The sequence below is a fragment of the Herpailurus yagouaroundi genome, unplaced genomic scaffold, assembly GCF_014898765.1.
Source record: "Herpailurus yagouaroundi ecotype Mexico unplaced genomic scaffold, PumYag 250, whole genome shotgun sequence".
Lineage (NCBI taxonomy): Eukaryota > Metazoa > Chordata > Mammalia > Carnivora > Felidae > Herpailurus > Herpailurus yagouaroundi.
The window spans coordinates 18,033,019-18,048,469 of NW_024412467.1; the positions used below are offsets into that span (position 1 = coordinate 18,033,019).

Sequence of the window (15,451 nt, forward strand, 5' to 3'; positions counted from 1 at the left end):
TTCCCTAGTGACTATTAGTCTCTTTACGATTTTGTTCTCACTGGTGTCAATTTGAAGTCACATTTTTCCAGAAAATAACTCAAAACATTTTTCTAGGAAGCTTCATCTAAGTGTATATTTACAGGGACTTACACAAAACAAATCTCTTATGATTTTGAAAATTTTCTCCGTTATGATGGTTATTGCCCTCCTGTCACTTCTAATTTTGTGTATTTATGCTTTCTCCCTTTTATATCTTTCACTACATACAGTAGCTGGTGGTTTGTTAATTTTGTGAATTTTTCACTTTTGCAATTTGATTTTATTCATAAATTCTACTCTCATTGTTATTGTTTTCTTACACATTTTTTAATATTTATCACTTCTTTTCTTGTGCTTTCTTTTGGCTTATTTTTAAATTCCCTATCTACATTTCAATTTTAATTTATTTTTCATTTTTATTAATATAAATATTTCATAGTATAAATTTTCCTCTCATAACTGTATTCATAGATCCACAAATTCTACTATTTCATCCTGTGTTTCCTCTTTGGTCCAAGAGTCGCTTATTAAAACGTTTTCACATTTCTTTTTTTTTTATTTTTTTAATACTTATTCATTTTTGAGAGACAGAGACAGACAGAATGTGAGTGGGGGAGGGGCAGGGAGAGAGGGCGAGAGATAGAATCCCAAGCAGATTCTAGGCTCTGAGCTGTCAGCACAGAGCCCAACGTGGGGCTAGAACTCATGGACCGCAAGATCAGGACCTGAGCTGAAGTCGGATGCTTAACTGACTGAGCCCCTGTTTTTACGTTCTAAAAGAAGTCTTAAAATGTTTATTTTATTCTTAGTTTATGATTCTACTGCATTGTGGTCAAAAAAGGTGCCCCCCTTTTTACATTTCTAAAAGAAGTCTTTTTAAATTTTTATTTTATTCTTAGTTTCTGATGCTATTGCATTGTGGTCAAAAAAATAATGCTTTTGTTATTTTTATTCTTTAGAATTTGTTACTTTTCAAATTTATTTATTTTCTTTGTGACCAAAGATGCAATGAATGTTCATGAATGATCCAGGGGTGCATGTGAAATGAAGGTATGGTAGGTGACAATTGCCCCCAAGAATATCAGGTCTTATTTCTAGAACATGAAAATATATTACTCTATAAAGCAATATTAAAAAGGTCTGCGCAGATACGATTAAGTTAAGGGTTTGTAGATGGGGAAATTATCCTGGATTATACAACTGAGCCCTATATGCAACTACAGGTGTCTTTATAAGAGAGGGGCAGAGGGAGATGTGACAAACTAAAGAGCAGGGCTGTGTGAAGACGGAACAGAAAGAAATCTGAGGATTCTGGCCTTGAATATTGGAATGAGGCAAGCTGCTGACATCTTGATTTGGGCACAATGAAACTGATTTTGAACTTCTAGCCTCCAGAATGTGACAAAATGAATTTCTGTTGTTTTGATCCACCAAGATGGTAGGAATTTGCCACAGCAGCCATAGGAAAACTAACACATAAGGTGTTTTCTCTATTTATCAGGTTTCAGAGATTTGTTCATATGCATGTGTTCTACATTACTGATTCTCTTATCTGGATTTTCTATATTCTTCCTGATTTTTTTTTTCCACTTGCTCTGTCTCAGATTGAGAGAAATATACTAACAGCCCCTATTATTCCTGAGTTTCTACTTCTCCTACCGTCTCCTGTTGTATCTGCTTTGATAAAAATTTTGTCACATCCTGGGGCATATAATATGGGGTATATATCTTTAGCCCTTAACATTATAAAGTGCCCTTTGTGTTTTTTTGGATGTGGTCTTATAAATAATACAATGTGAATTTTGCTTGTCAGCCAATACTTGGCCTCATTATTTCTGTCATACTGGTAGAGACAGACATACAGTCATCCACTTACATGGGCTGTTCCATTTACTTGCATTATCTCTTTCTTTTGGTGTTTAGGAAAGTTTATATTTTTGTTCTAAGGTTACCTTTAGAGTACTACCTTTATATATTAATCAAATCCTCTCTTCTTTGGGATACTGCTTATCAGTTGTCTATCATGAACCATATTGGAACTAGCTAGAAATCTTTTCTTTCTCCTTCCCTCCTTTTACTTCAGCACCTAATGTAAAATAATAGCTTTTTTTTCCTTCTAATTAACACCAACAGGGCAATCAGCAAGCTGCTCTCATTCCTGTATGTTCATCATCTTATCTTCCCATTTTTGATAGTCTTACAAATAGTTATAATTTTTAATAATTATATATTTTTTATCTTAGAGAGAGAGAGAGAGAGAGAGCATGTGCAAGTTGGGGAGAGGGGCAGAGGGAGAGAGAGAGAATCTCAAGAAGGCTCCACACTGTCAGCACAGAGCTCCACGCAGGGCTTGATCTATGAACCATGAAATCAAGACCTGAACCAAAATCAGAAGTCGGACACTCAACCAACTGAGTCATCCAGGCGCCCCTGCATTTTTTATAGTTATATTGTTCCACATTTCAGAGCAGATAAGCAATGTATAATGACCACCTCCATTATTTCTATAATTTAGATATGATATTAGAGATAAGTGTGAAATCAATTCTTTGAATACTGAATACTGAAGTCAAAACTGAATTTCTCAGATTAGCTTACAGCCAGGACACAAGCAAGTGACTAAATTATGCCAATCAGAACTTTGATCCAGGGGTGCCTGGGTGGCTCAGTTGGTTGAGCGTCCAACTTCGGCTCAGGTCATGATCTCGCAGTTTGTGAGTTTGAGCCCTACATTGGGCTCTGTGCTGACAGCTCAGAGCCTGGAGCCTGCTTCAGATTCTGTCTCCCTCTCTTTCTGCACCTCCCCGCTTGTGCTCTGTCTCTCTCTGTCAAAAATAAATAAACATTTAAAAATAAAAAATAATAAAAAAGAGAGTAGTCAGGGACACCTAAACCGCTCTCTCTATTTCTACCCCTAAATTCTATTTAAAACAAGCAAGCCATGATATTTATATACCACAGCTGGCCACAGCAAAAGGCTTTCCAGCCAACCATACAAAATTGCTTTAGTGGTGCAGTTACATTTCAAGATTACAATTACAAAATTACATTAGTCATACAAAAATACATGTTCACTTTAAGGCAAAAAGTGAAACATATGATCACCTTAAATACTGAAAAACAGAATATCAATGCCAAAAGGAACCAGAGAGAATCCAAGCCCATTGGGTTTATATTTAGGGAAATTGAGTCTCAACAAGGCTAACTCCCTGCCTAGAGTGACATAAACAGCACTGAATAGAGAACAGAATCTTTGGGCTCCTGAAATCCGGTTTAAATTTGCCTCTTTTTATGTGTCACCACCTCCCTTCCTTTTCATCTCAGCAGCCCTGCAGTAGTTAATTTTCTCCCCCAGTCATTAATATCTACAACAAAAGTAAGAATACTAGAGAGTAAAAAGACATCCAGTATTAAAAGTCATCAGGGCTTGAAGGGAAGCTTTCTACATTAAAACAAATTTTCTTTTCAATTACAAATCTATCCACAATAATTCAAATCAAAGTGCATAAATTAAAAGATGATATTCTACCCGATTATCCACTCAAACTTCCCAAAACTATCACTTCTATCATTTAGAGGAATATCCATTCAGTTATTTTTATCCCAGAACTCAAATCATCAGTTCAGGTAATTTAGATCAAGCCTTATTTTAAATACACCATCCACTAGAATCACATAACTGTGGCATCTTTTTTATTGTTTAAAGTTTATTTATTTATTGTAGCAAGAGAGGAAGATGAGCGGGGGAGAGGGAGAGAGAACCCGAGCAGGCTCCACACTGCCAGCGAGGAGCCTGAGGCAGGGCTTGAACTCAGGAACCGTGAGATCATGACCTGAGCAGAAATCAAGAGTTGGAGGCTTAATTGACTGAGCCACCCCAGCGCCCTTAACTGTGGGATTTTTTTAAATGTTTCATTATAAACAGAAACTGAACCTAAATACTGAAAATAGATTATGTGAATTTTCTTAGAGTACTGACCTTTTTAGAAGTAGTGAAATAGTCATTCAATTCTCTGTATTTTGGAAAGTAAAGAGAAAATAGATGTACAACAATCCACTTACACCAGAATTTCTTTTGTATTTTGTTTATGTTGATTTGGCCAAATTCTCTTTTCTCTACATTTAATTCTGCTACCAGTGTTAACTCATTAAGTATTTTGGAGTAAGAAAGGTGCCACACAGGGACAGCACTCTCCATGAAACTTCCATATTTCTGATTTAGTGAACTACCTTGTAGTAATTCTTTTCCATTTTTCTCAGACTGACATAAATTTTGTTTATTCACTCTTTAACTTGGAAAAAAAATCTTTCTAGAAATCTTTTGGAAATTCAAGGCTTCAACATATGCTACCCATTTTCTGTCTTGAAGATGTAAGAATATAGCGGCTCAGGAGGGAAACATCACTGCATTGCTTATTTACATGCCAAAAGCTACTTAAATTACATCATTACTTTATCTTCGTGGCATGGCAAATAAAGCTCATTAAAACTATTAATGGCTGATTTTCTTGGGCCATAGGAATTGCTTGATGTTATCTAACATACCAGTGCTCTATAAATAGTCTTTTCTACTGTTACTATTAAACTGTAGATTGACAGACGGAAAATTAGTTTTTCCAATACAGCATTACGACGCTATTAAAATTCCTATGACTAACACCATGTTAGAAACTCCTCATAGATTGTGAACTCTTTGCTATTCAATTTGATTGTTCAAGTTCACAGATTCCTAAGCCAAACTAAAGTAAATCTTGGTTCCAATTATGCATAAGAAGACTCTTAGCATGCCAAATCAGCTAACCAGTTAACTCTGGCAGCCAGGAAAGCAGCCTGCTGTCTAGAAGTTTGCCGACTCCGTCTACAGCAACAGCAAAGCCCCGCTCTGCCAGTAAGCTCGGGAGCTCCAAGACCTCACACAGCTGTTTGCTACCACCTCTCCCCCTGTCTCACACCCATCCTTCTGCCCCGCCCCTTACCTTGACCCCGCCTCTGCGCTCAGCGAGACTTCCACGCCCCCCCCTTGCGTTCAGCCAATAGATGGTGACATTGGTGGGAGTGGGCCTTCCCTCCCAGCCAATGCAGGAGATCCTTGCTGTCCTGGTCCCGCCCCTGCCAAGAGCTCCTGCCGGAAGATGGCGGCGGCCGCGGAGTTGAAGCTGCTGGAGAAGTCCCTGGGACTGAGTAAAGGGAACAAATACAGCGCTCAGGGCGAGCGCCAGGTGAGAAACGGGGGCGGCGCGGAGGGGGAGAGGTGGACAGGGGCGGGGCTTGCTGAGGTAGGACGGGGTGGCTGGCAGAGGCGGACAGAATGAGGAGGCGGCTTTCCTTCTCCCCACGTGTCTGCGCCGCAGGACCGGCTGGCGTCTCTCGGTCTCCCTCTGCGGCCCTGGCTCCTAGAGGGTGCAGGGGAACCTCCCCAGTTCGGGTTCAGCCTGAACGTTTTCTCCTGGGAAATTGTCGTCATCCCGTTCTGGGAAAGCGAGAAAGGCCCTCAAAGAGTCCAGTCTGGTGGCCCCGCGTTTGCATTCAGTGACAGCATTAACTAGAACACTACCTTTCATTCAGTGTCATTCAGCCACTCCAGAGAGCTAACAGGATGCCAGGTAGCGCTGTGCTGGAGCTGGGGAATGCAGCAGTGGTTGAGACGGACTCACTCCTTCCTCCTCCGGAAGCTTGGTTTTTTCCTAGGTGGACAAACTTTGCTGCTGTTTTAATTACAAGTGAAAAGTGCTCCATTGAAGGGCAGATGTCTGAGAGAATACATAATTGGTTTTGCTCCAATCTGGGAGATTCAAGGAAGATTTTTCTGAGTTTTTCAAGTTCAGTGTGCAGCGTGCAGAAAATGAAGGGGAAAGGTACTGGGTATGAAATTGACTGGGAAGGTATAAGGACTCCCGATTTCTCAGGGCGTTGACAGGGCGTTGAAGAACGTTTGTGTTTCATAAACATCGTTGTGGACGTGGATGGAATGTGTTAGAAAAGAGGAATGATTGTAAGCAGACAACTTTGGATAAATACGTTTTTCGTCCCTTTGAGATTTTTTCCATGTGACACTTTTCTTTTTCTGTTCCTCGGTTTGGTCCATGGTAAAAAGCAGTTTTGTGTCGTTTTTATACATAAGTTAACCTGAAGCCTAGAAAAGTCATGGGACTTGCCTAAGATCAGCCCATTGATTGGTGGCAAAGTAGACATTGGAGACAAAAGGCCTGCTGTTGCGTTTTCCTCTGGCCTCTTGCTGATCCCTTCCCTTCGCCCACTATTCCTTAGTTCGGTTTCTGTTTTTTAGAGAACATTGCCAAGACATGAGTCTTGGAGGCTTATCTAGTATGAGAAACAGTCTTTGGCAATTTAGGGCAGAATGGAATATATACTAAGTGGAGGAAAACATTGTTGAGGAATGTGAAAGGAGAAAGTTAATTTTAACTGTGAGATTGGGTTTGTAAACTTCACAGAAAAGCTGCTATGGAAAGTGTGTAAGACCAAAATTATGAAAGATTGGGAAATTTGGAGCAAGAAGTAGACCAATATGAAAAGTGCTGCAGTGCAAAGTAAGCCCAAAATTATAGTTTGAGGGCAATTGTGAGGGCTTTGGAGTTCAGAGTATGGTTTCTTACTTTATTTTAATTTAAACTTTTTTGTCTTAGCAGAGGGTAGCTATTGAAAGTTTCTATTTGTGTGTTTGGGGAAAGGGTTGGGATTATATGAAAAGATTCAGTCATTTTGGGGGAAGACAGCTGACAGCAGTAAGCCAGCAATGATACGAAAAGTTGGAGTTCAGGAGCAAACAGTCGAGAAAGAATTCTTGACATGTCTTTGGTGCGAAAAGGGTGGTTTTATTAAAGCACAGAGACAGGACCCTTGGGCAGAAAGCTGCACTGGGGTTGTGAGGAGTGGCTAATTATATACTTTCAATTTGGGAGGGGGTTAGGGAGTCTCTAAGGGGTTTGGAATCAAGGTTTCCAGGACCTGGAGGGGCTAGCTGTTGTTAGGAAAAGGTCATTTACTACTGTCTAGTAAAACCTTCTGAGACCCTTCAGATGTATATCAGTGGGCCACATGCTTGGAAGATGATTGGTAACATATATCTTTGAGGAGGGGTAGAGATAAAGAAAGTTTCCAAAGGAATTTTTTTGTGAGACTTACAGGTTCCTGGAGATTAGGCTAATGTTAAGCTTAGGTTGCCTTTTCCCCTTAGCACAGTATTAACATCAAGGCAGTTGAGTTTCTAGAGGAAGGTCACTCTGCCTTTCTCAAGGACTTGTCAATGGATTATAAGTTGTAAGAAAGTTTAATTTTTTTCTTCTGCCTTCATTCTCCACATCAAGCAACAGGCATTCTCTGTAACATTACCAATTATACATTAGTCAACTGTCTACCACCTCCCCATCCATAGTTTCAATGTCTGCAGTTTCAGTTCCCTATGGTTAGTCATGTCCAGAAATAGACACTATGTCAGAAGGTCAGGAGTAGCCTAGCACTATGTCACAATGCTGATGCTGTCCACCTCACTTCATCTAATTATATAGGCATTTCATCATCTCGCATCATTGCAAGAAGGGTGAGTATAGTAGAATAGGATATTTAGAAAGAGAGAGAGAGAGAGACCACATTCACATAACTTTTGTTATATTGTTATAATTGTTCTACTTTATTATCAGTTATTGCTGTTAATTTCTTCCTGTGCCTAATTTATAACTTCAACTTTGTCATAGGTATTTATGTATAGGAAAAAACATAGTATGCATAGATTTGGTACTATCCAAACCTATGGTTTCAGGCATCCACTGGGGGTCTTGGAACATCTTCCCCACAGATAAGGGGGGACTAGTATAATTAAAAATTGACGGGGCACCTGGGTGTCTCAGTCAGTTAAGCTTCCCACTTCAGCTCATGTCATGATATCATGGTCCGTGGGTTCTGAGCCCCACATTAGGCTCTGTGCTGACAGCTCAGAGCCTGGAGTCTGCTTCAGATTCTGTGTCTCCCTCTCTTTCTACCCCTCCCCCCTTGCACTGTTGTCTCTGTCTCTCTCTCTCAAAAATAAATAAACATAAAAAAATTTGTTTTTTTTTTTTTAATTGACAACAATCCAGGGGCACCTGGGTGGCTCAGTTGGTTAAGTGTCTGACTTAGGCTCAGGTCATGATCTCGTGGTTCATGGGTTCAATCCCCACATCAGGCTCTGTGCTGACAGCTCAGAGCCTGGAGCCTGTTTCAGATTCTGTGTCTCCCTCTTTCTCTGCTCCTCCCACACTTGAGCGTTCTCTCTCTCTCTCTCTCTCTCTCTCTCTCTCTTTCAAAAATAATAAAACATTAAAAAAATGTTTAATTGAAAATCCAGGGGCACCTGGCTGGCTCAGTCAGTAAAGGATATGACTCTTAATCTCTTAGGGTTATGAGTTCAAGCCCCACGTTGGGTGTAGAGATTATTTAAAGAAATTTAAAAAAAATTGAAAACAATCCAAAGATGCAGCTTTGGGAGAATGGTTCATTAAATTATGGTACATCAGCACATTGGAATATTACTTATATAGCCACTGATGGTGATTACTTAGAAAACCATGGCGTTCTAAGAATAATATGAAAATAGCATGTGCCCCATGATTGCAGCTATACAAGATTTGTGTACTTTAGGCTGTATAAAGGAAAGAGAATGGACTTTACAAGTCAGTCTTACTTTATCCAAACCCTGACATTATCCACCTTGCCATTACAAAGCAGGTGACCCTGATTCTTTGTAAGATGATGATGAAATTACTTTCCAACTTAGAAGATGTAGTGATTAAATGAGAAGGTAACTGGGAATTTTTTGAGTTAGCATGGTGGGATTGTGGATAATATATTTTTACAAATAATCCTCTTTAGAATTAAGTGTCATTTCCCCACACACAGTCATTGTTTGCAGGTTCTTTTTCAGGTTTTGTAATGTTTTGTTTTTTAAATATAACATACATTCAGAAAAATGAATAAATCTTGATGAGTTGCCACAAAGTGAACACAGGTAGGTAACAACACAGTCAAGGAATAGAACGTTACCAGCAACCCCAGAGGTGCTGACAGCAAAAAGCCTGGTGTAGGACTCAAACTCACAAACCGTGAGATCATAACCTGAGCCACAGTCAGATGTTTAACCGACTGAGCCACTCAGGTGCCCCTCCATGCATTTTTTTTAAAGGATATTATCAGTGATCTTAGAGGTAGAGGCTTCATTTGAGTATGAAGGCAAAAGTGAAATTTCAAGGAGCTAAGTAGTGAATGGGAAGTAGGTAAGGAAGTAGAAAACCAGAAAGTACCTTTTGTTACTTTAATTTTTAGGAGGTAACCTTTGAATTTGTATCTGAAAATGTTAATCTCTCCGTATACTTCACAGGGTCCTGTTGACCTAAATGTGAGCATGAAAGTGCCCCACAAAGTGTAAATCACTTTACAAGTACAGGTACTATTTAGTGACTGGAAAAAGCAGCCATCTTCCCAAGAAGATATTCTTGTTTGGTTTGTTTGGGTCATTTAGACTGTATACTTTTTTTAATGTTTATTTACTTTGAGAGAGAGAGAGAGAGCATGTGTGTGTGTGAGCTCAAGACAGGCAGAGAGAGAATCCCAAGCAGGCTCTGCACTGTCAGCAAGGAGCCTGACACAGGGCTGGATCTCAGGAATCCTGAGATGACCTGACCTGAAATCAAGGGTTGGTCGCTTAACTGACTGAGGCACCCAGGTGCCCTTGTATACTTGTTTTTGAGTAATTGGTCAGTCTCCCCATCAGGTGATACTTTTTCTTTCTTTCTTTCTTTAAGTTTATTTATTTTTGAGAGAGAAGGAGAGGAACAGGGGGAGAGAGAATCCCAAGCAGGCTCAAGAGTTAGATGTTCAACTGACTGAGCCACCCAGGCACCCCACCTCCCCATTTTCTTTTAAATTTCTCATAGGTCTTTGCTTGGTTGTACATCAAAAACATTTAAATTAATTAGCAATTTCTTATAAGCTGACCTTTTGTATTACTTGTTCTAATAAGGGAAACAAAAACAGTATTATTTTTCAGATGATTACCTGAAGCCCAGACTATTATCATTGGCCCCAATTATATTTTAGAACGTTTTTAAAAATATAAGATATTGGCCAACAGTGACCTTACTCTAAATAATTCCAGAATTGATGGATATGCAATTCATAGCAACCAAGTCACCATCACAGTCCATACCTAGTTAATGAGATCGCTAATTATATTAAGATCACATATCACTAAAAGCAGCCTAGATCTCATTTGGTGGTTGTAACTACATCAGCATTAAGTCAGTGTTACTATAATTGTATCTTTTTGTTATTACAGAAGTTAGGTTTATTTAAGTATGTTCATCTTGCTAAAATAGGGTATTGGTAAACTTGATTGAAATTAATGCAGTATTATTAGGCTTTCCATTTTTTCCTCTTGTATAAGCATAGTTATAAATTATGTAGAAATGTACTGATTTTTGCAATGTTACTACAAGTTTTACTCCAAACATCTGTTACCAAATTGTAAATAATAGAACAACTATTTTGCTGATTTTCATATGTATATAATTTAGTACCTTAGAGTAGAATCCTAGATTGTCTTGAAAAAACAGTGAGGGGGGCGCCTGGGTGGCTCAGTCGGTTAAGCGGCCGACTTCGGCTCAGGTCACGATCTCGCCGTCCGTGAGTTCGAGCCCCGCGTCGGGCTCTGCTGACAGCTCAGAGCCTGGAGCCTGTTTCAGATTCTGTGTCTCCCTCTCTCTCTGCCCCTCCCCTGTTCATGCTCTGTCTCTCTCTGTCTCAAAAATAAATAAACGTTAAAAAAAAAATTTTTTTTTTTTTTAAAAAACAGTGAGGGATTTGATACATAGAACTTAAAAACATGATGGTACTTGTTTTTTAAATTTATCTGAAGAATTTTTTCTTTTTAAGATTCCAGTTCTTCAAACAAACAACGGTCCAAGTCTGACAGGACTGACTACTATAGCAGCCCATCTTGTCAAGCAGGCCAACAAAGAATATTTGCTTGGGAGCACCGCAGAAGAAAAAGCAGTAGTTCAGCAGTGGTTGGAGTACAGGGTAACTCGAGTGGATGGGCACTCCAGTAAAGACGATGTCTGCACTCTGTTGAAGGTATTGTGATTCGCTATAAAGGCTAAAATAAATGCGTGAACTGTTAATAGCAGGAAGCTCTCTCTCCCCTGAGATTCAGTAGCTGAAGCTATGGGCCTTCTTGTTTCCTTTTGCCTCAGGGTAGTTTGTACCTGTTATTACCTGTGCTGGTAAGAGTCCACCAGCCCTCCGCCTTCAGATCTCAGCTCAGATACCCCTTCCTCAGAAATGTTCTCAGCCACCTCTCTCTCTCTAACAGATGTAGGTCCTTATTCTGTGTCCTTTTTCTCATAACGTTCATCACAGTCAACAATTACTTGCATGATTTTTATTTAATGTAATGTCTTAATACTTATTTTCTCCATTCAGCAGTAAAGTACTTTGTCAAGGGCAAGAAGGGAATCAGAATCTTTGGGAGTTACTGAAAAACACTGTTAGATTGATCTGAGAAAGCCCACATTTTTTCCCTTGAGACGTATTGCTTTAAGATTTGTATTTTCTTTCCAAAGAACCTAGATCAGAATAAAAGAATCTATTGATATAAGGTATAAACTGAAGATGGCTCCAGAATCACCAATAATAAAAACCATTGTGGGGCACCTGGGTGGCTCAGTCAATTAAGCATCCAACTTCAGCTCAGGTCATGATCTCATGGTTTGTGGGTTCGAGCCCCACATTAGATTTGCTACTGACAGCCCAGAGCCTGGAGCCTGCTTCAGATTCTGTGTCTCCCTTTCTCTCTACCCCTCCCCCCCCCAAAAAAATAAACATTAAAAAATTTTTTTTAATTCCAAATGATATTTTTTATTAATTACATAAAAATAAAGCAGATTAAAAAATTTTTATAGAAGTTTAGAATTTGAAGGAACCTTAGAAATCATCCAGACAACCACATACCACTGCAGGAATCCCTTCTGTTTTCTAATTTTATTCCCATTATATAAATTGGTAGTGTAAGTTGTGTAAGAAGGTCTCATAGTATGAAAAGCTTTTCATTTATCACTCGGGGAAATGGTTTAAACTATATTCTTGATAGATATCATCAAGAGAACTGGTAGATTTCAGGCCTTGTTTCCTTATAGGTGCTATCCTGATCAACTATTCATGCTTAATATCCACACTGACCCTTCCTGCTGGCCTCTGCCGTGCTCAGCAGCATTTCCAAAGGGAAGCAAGCATGTCTGTTCTCTCAGTGAATGTGAGATTTCAGGCAAATGTAACTATCTCTTGTAATTTCCCAGAAGAAAGGATAGTAATAGTACTTAATTCTGAAAGATATGAACAGGATTTCACTGCATTGGGTTTATAAGTCCAAAGTTGTATTCAGAGATTTGGTATTAGGCACATGGAAGTAATTCCGCCAAAATGGTGTATCTGGGATATATAAATAGTATTTGAAACTCCAATCCAGAGAATCTGACCAGAGATACTACCATTTTTGAATGTATAAGGGGATAGGTGACTTGGTTGTCCTTGCCCTGCCACAGTTTCCTAATCTGTACCTACAATGATGTGTCAGATGCAGCTCTAAGGGCTTGTGATCCAGTGACCCATTAAGGGTAGGCTGTAAGAACACAGCCCCTGTCCTTATAGAACGCAGACTGACTAGGGAGACTAATGTAGGGAGACTAATGTATAATGGACTGTAGTGTGGTTTTTGGCCATATGAGCATAGATGAGAAAGTGTTGTCTTCTGTTTGCTTTGCTTTTTGCTATTTCGTGATAGTGTTTTTATCTTAAAGACAGTAAATACTTATTAAAGAAATTTAGGGAATACAAATAAGGGAAAAAAATTTTAAGCATTTATAGTCCCACCAAGAGAGAACTGCTACTAACACTTTAGTTGTCAGATATTATTGAACTCCTTTTGTGCTCTTTCCATGCTTTTCCTTTCTGTATATGCATGTGTGCATTTTATTTTAAAAGTGGGTAGCTATTGGACACTGTAACTTGTTTTTTTGTTGTTCATTGACAGTGAGTTCTGAATATCTTTCATGTCCCTAAATATTCATTTATACTACCTATTTGATAACCTGTTAGTATTGCATCATATAGTTGTACCTGAATTTAAATGATTTTTAAAAATTTGCTTGTATGTATTCTTTGCCCAGTTTTATAATGGGCTATTTATCTTTGTATTACTTATTTTTAAAACTTTTGCTAATAGAATATTATGAAAGGGTTTACTTCTTACTCTCTATAGAGTTCCATTTCAGGCTAAAACCATGATTGTAAGTTTAAATGGCTCACAAATAAGGTAATACAGAATTTCAAAATGGCAGGCATTGCAAAACATTAACATTTGTTGAATCTAGAAAGAGGATATATAGCTGTTTATTATACCACTTTTTCAATATTATTAGGAAGTTTAAAACTAATTAGGAAAACAGAAAACTCAGAACTCTGTAGGGGGAAAATATCTGATAAAGTTGGCAATGGCATGGGAAAGACTTTAAAACAAAGGAAATGAACATCAAACATTAGTTCTGTGACTATCTGAATATGTGAAATTCTGTAATGTGGTAGGGACAATTTGATTTATATCACTAATCAAAAATATTATTTAATTGTAGTTTTTTAGTCTAAAGGTGACAACTTTGAGAGTCTTTATAGCTAAAACATCCATATGAATTCTATTTTAAGGATATATACCCAAAATAATTCACAATGGGTCTTAAAGAGATATTTGTACACTCATGTCCATAGCAATATTATTGACAATAGCTGAGAGATGGAAACAATCCACGGGTCCTTTGATGGATGAATCGATGAACAAAATTTGGTATATGTAAACAATGGAATATTATCAGCCCCAAAAGGAAGAAAATTCTGACTCATGTAAGAGGTTATTATACTAAGTATAAGCTAATCACAAAAAGACAAACTCTCTATGAGTTCAGTTATATGCTGTATTGAAAGTAATCAGTGCATAGAAACAGAAAGAATGGTGGTTGCCAGGGTCTGGGGTGGGGGAGATGGGGAGTTGTTTAATAGGACAGAGTTTTATTTTATTTATTTTTTTATTTTTTTAATGAAATTTATTGTCAAATTGGTTTCCATACCACACCCAGTGCTCATCCCAACAGGTGCCCTTCTCAAAGCCCAAAACCCACTTTCCCCTCCTTCCTACCCCCCATCAACCCTCAGTTTATTCTCAGTTTTTAAGAGTCTCTTATGGTTTGGCTTCCTCCCTCTCTCTTTTTTTTTTTTTCCCTTCCCTTCCCCCATGGTCTTCTGTTAAGTTTCTCAGGATCCACATAAGAGTGAAAACATAATGTTATCTGTCTTTCTCTGTGTGATTTATTTCATTTAGTATAACACTCTCCAGTTCCATCCACATTGCTACAAAAGGCCATATTTCATTCTTTCTCATTGCCAAGTAGTATTCCATTGTGTATAGAAACTACAGTTTCTTTATCCATTCATCAGTTGATGGACATTTAGGCTCTTTCCATAATTTGGCTATTGTTGAAAGTGCTGCTATATAAACATTGGGGTACAAGTGTCCCTATGCATCAGCACTCCTGTATCCCTTGGGTAAATTCCTAGCAGTACTATTGCTGGGTCATAGGGTAGATCTATTTGTAATTTTTTGAGGAACCTCCACACTGTTTTCCAGAGCGGCTGCACCAGTTTGCATTCCCACCAACAGTGCAAGAGGGTTCCCGTTTCTCCACATCCTCTCCAGCATCTATAGTCTCCTGATTTGTTCATCTTAGCCACTCTGACTGGCGTGAGGTGATATCTGAGTGTGGTTTTGATTTGTATTTCCCTGATGAGAAGTGACGTTGAGCATCTTTTCATGTGCCTGTTGGCCATCTGGATGTCTCCTTTAGAAAAGTGTCTATTCATGTTTTCTGCCCATTTCTTCACAGGATTATTTGTTTTTCAGGTGTGGAGTTTGGTGAGCTCTTTATAGATTTTGGATACTAGCCCTTTGTCTGATATGTCATTTGCAAATATCTTTCCCCATTCCGTCGGTTGCCTTTAGTTGATTGTTTCCTTTGTAGTGCAGAAGCTTTTTATCTTCATGAGGTCCCAATAGTTCATTTTTGCTTTTAATTCCCTTGCCTTTGGAGATGTGTCAAGTAAGATATTGCTGCAGCTGAGGTCAGAAAGGTTTTTCTTCTGCTTTCTCCTCTAGGGTTCTGATGGTTTCCTGTCACATTTAGGTCCTTTATCCATTTTGAGTTTATTTTTGTGAATGATGTAAGAAAGTGGTCTAATTTCATTCTTATGCATGTTGCTGTCCAGTTCTCCCAGCACCATTTGTTAAAGAGGCTGTCTTTTTCCATTGAATATTCTTTCCTGCTTTGTCAAAGATTAG

The 15,451-nt window shown here is 38.7% G+C and overlaps 1 protein-coding gene across 3 annotated transcripts in view; it reads left to right on the forward strand.

Moving 5' to 3' along the window:
- Nucleotides 1–5,107: 5,107 nt before the first annotated feature.
- The window catches only part of EEF1E1 (eukaryotic translation elongation factor 1 epsilon 1), a 42,741-nt gene continuing 32,397 nt past the window's right edge, over nt 5,108–15,451 (forward strand). For all 3 annotated transcript variants that reach the window (XM_040460667.1, XM_040460666.1, XM_040460668.1), the window contains exons 1-2: nt 5,108–5,240; nt 10,945–11,145. In XM_040460667.1, the coding sequence (XP_040316601.1) occupies nt 5,154–5,240; nt 10,945–11,145 (288 nt within the window). In that variant the 5' untranslated portion in view covers nt 5,108–5,153. The remainder of the gene's footprint in view (nt 5,241–10,944; nt 11,146–15,451) is intronic.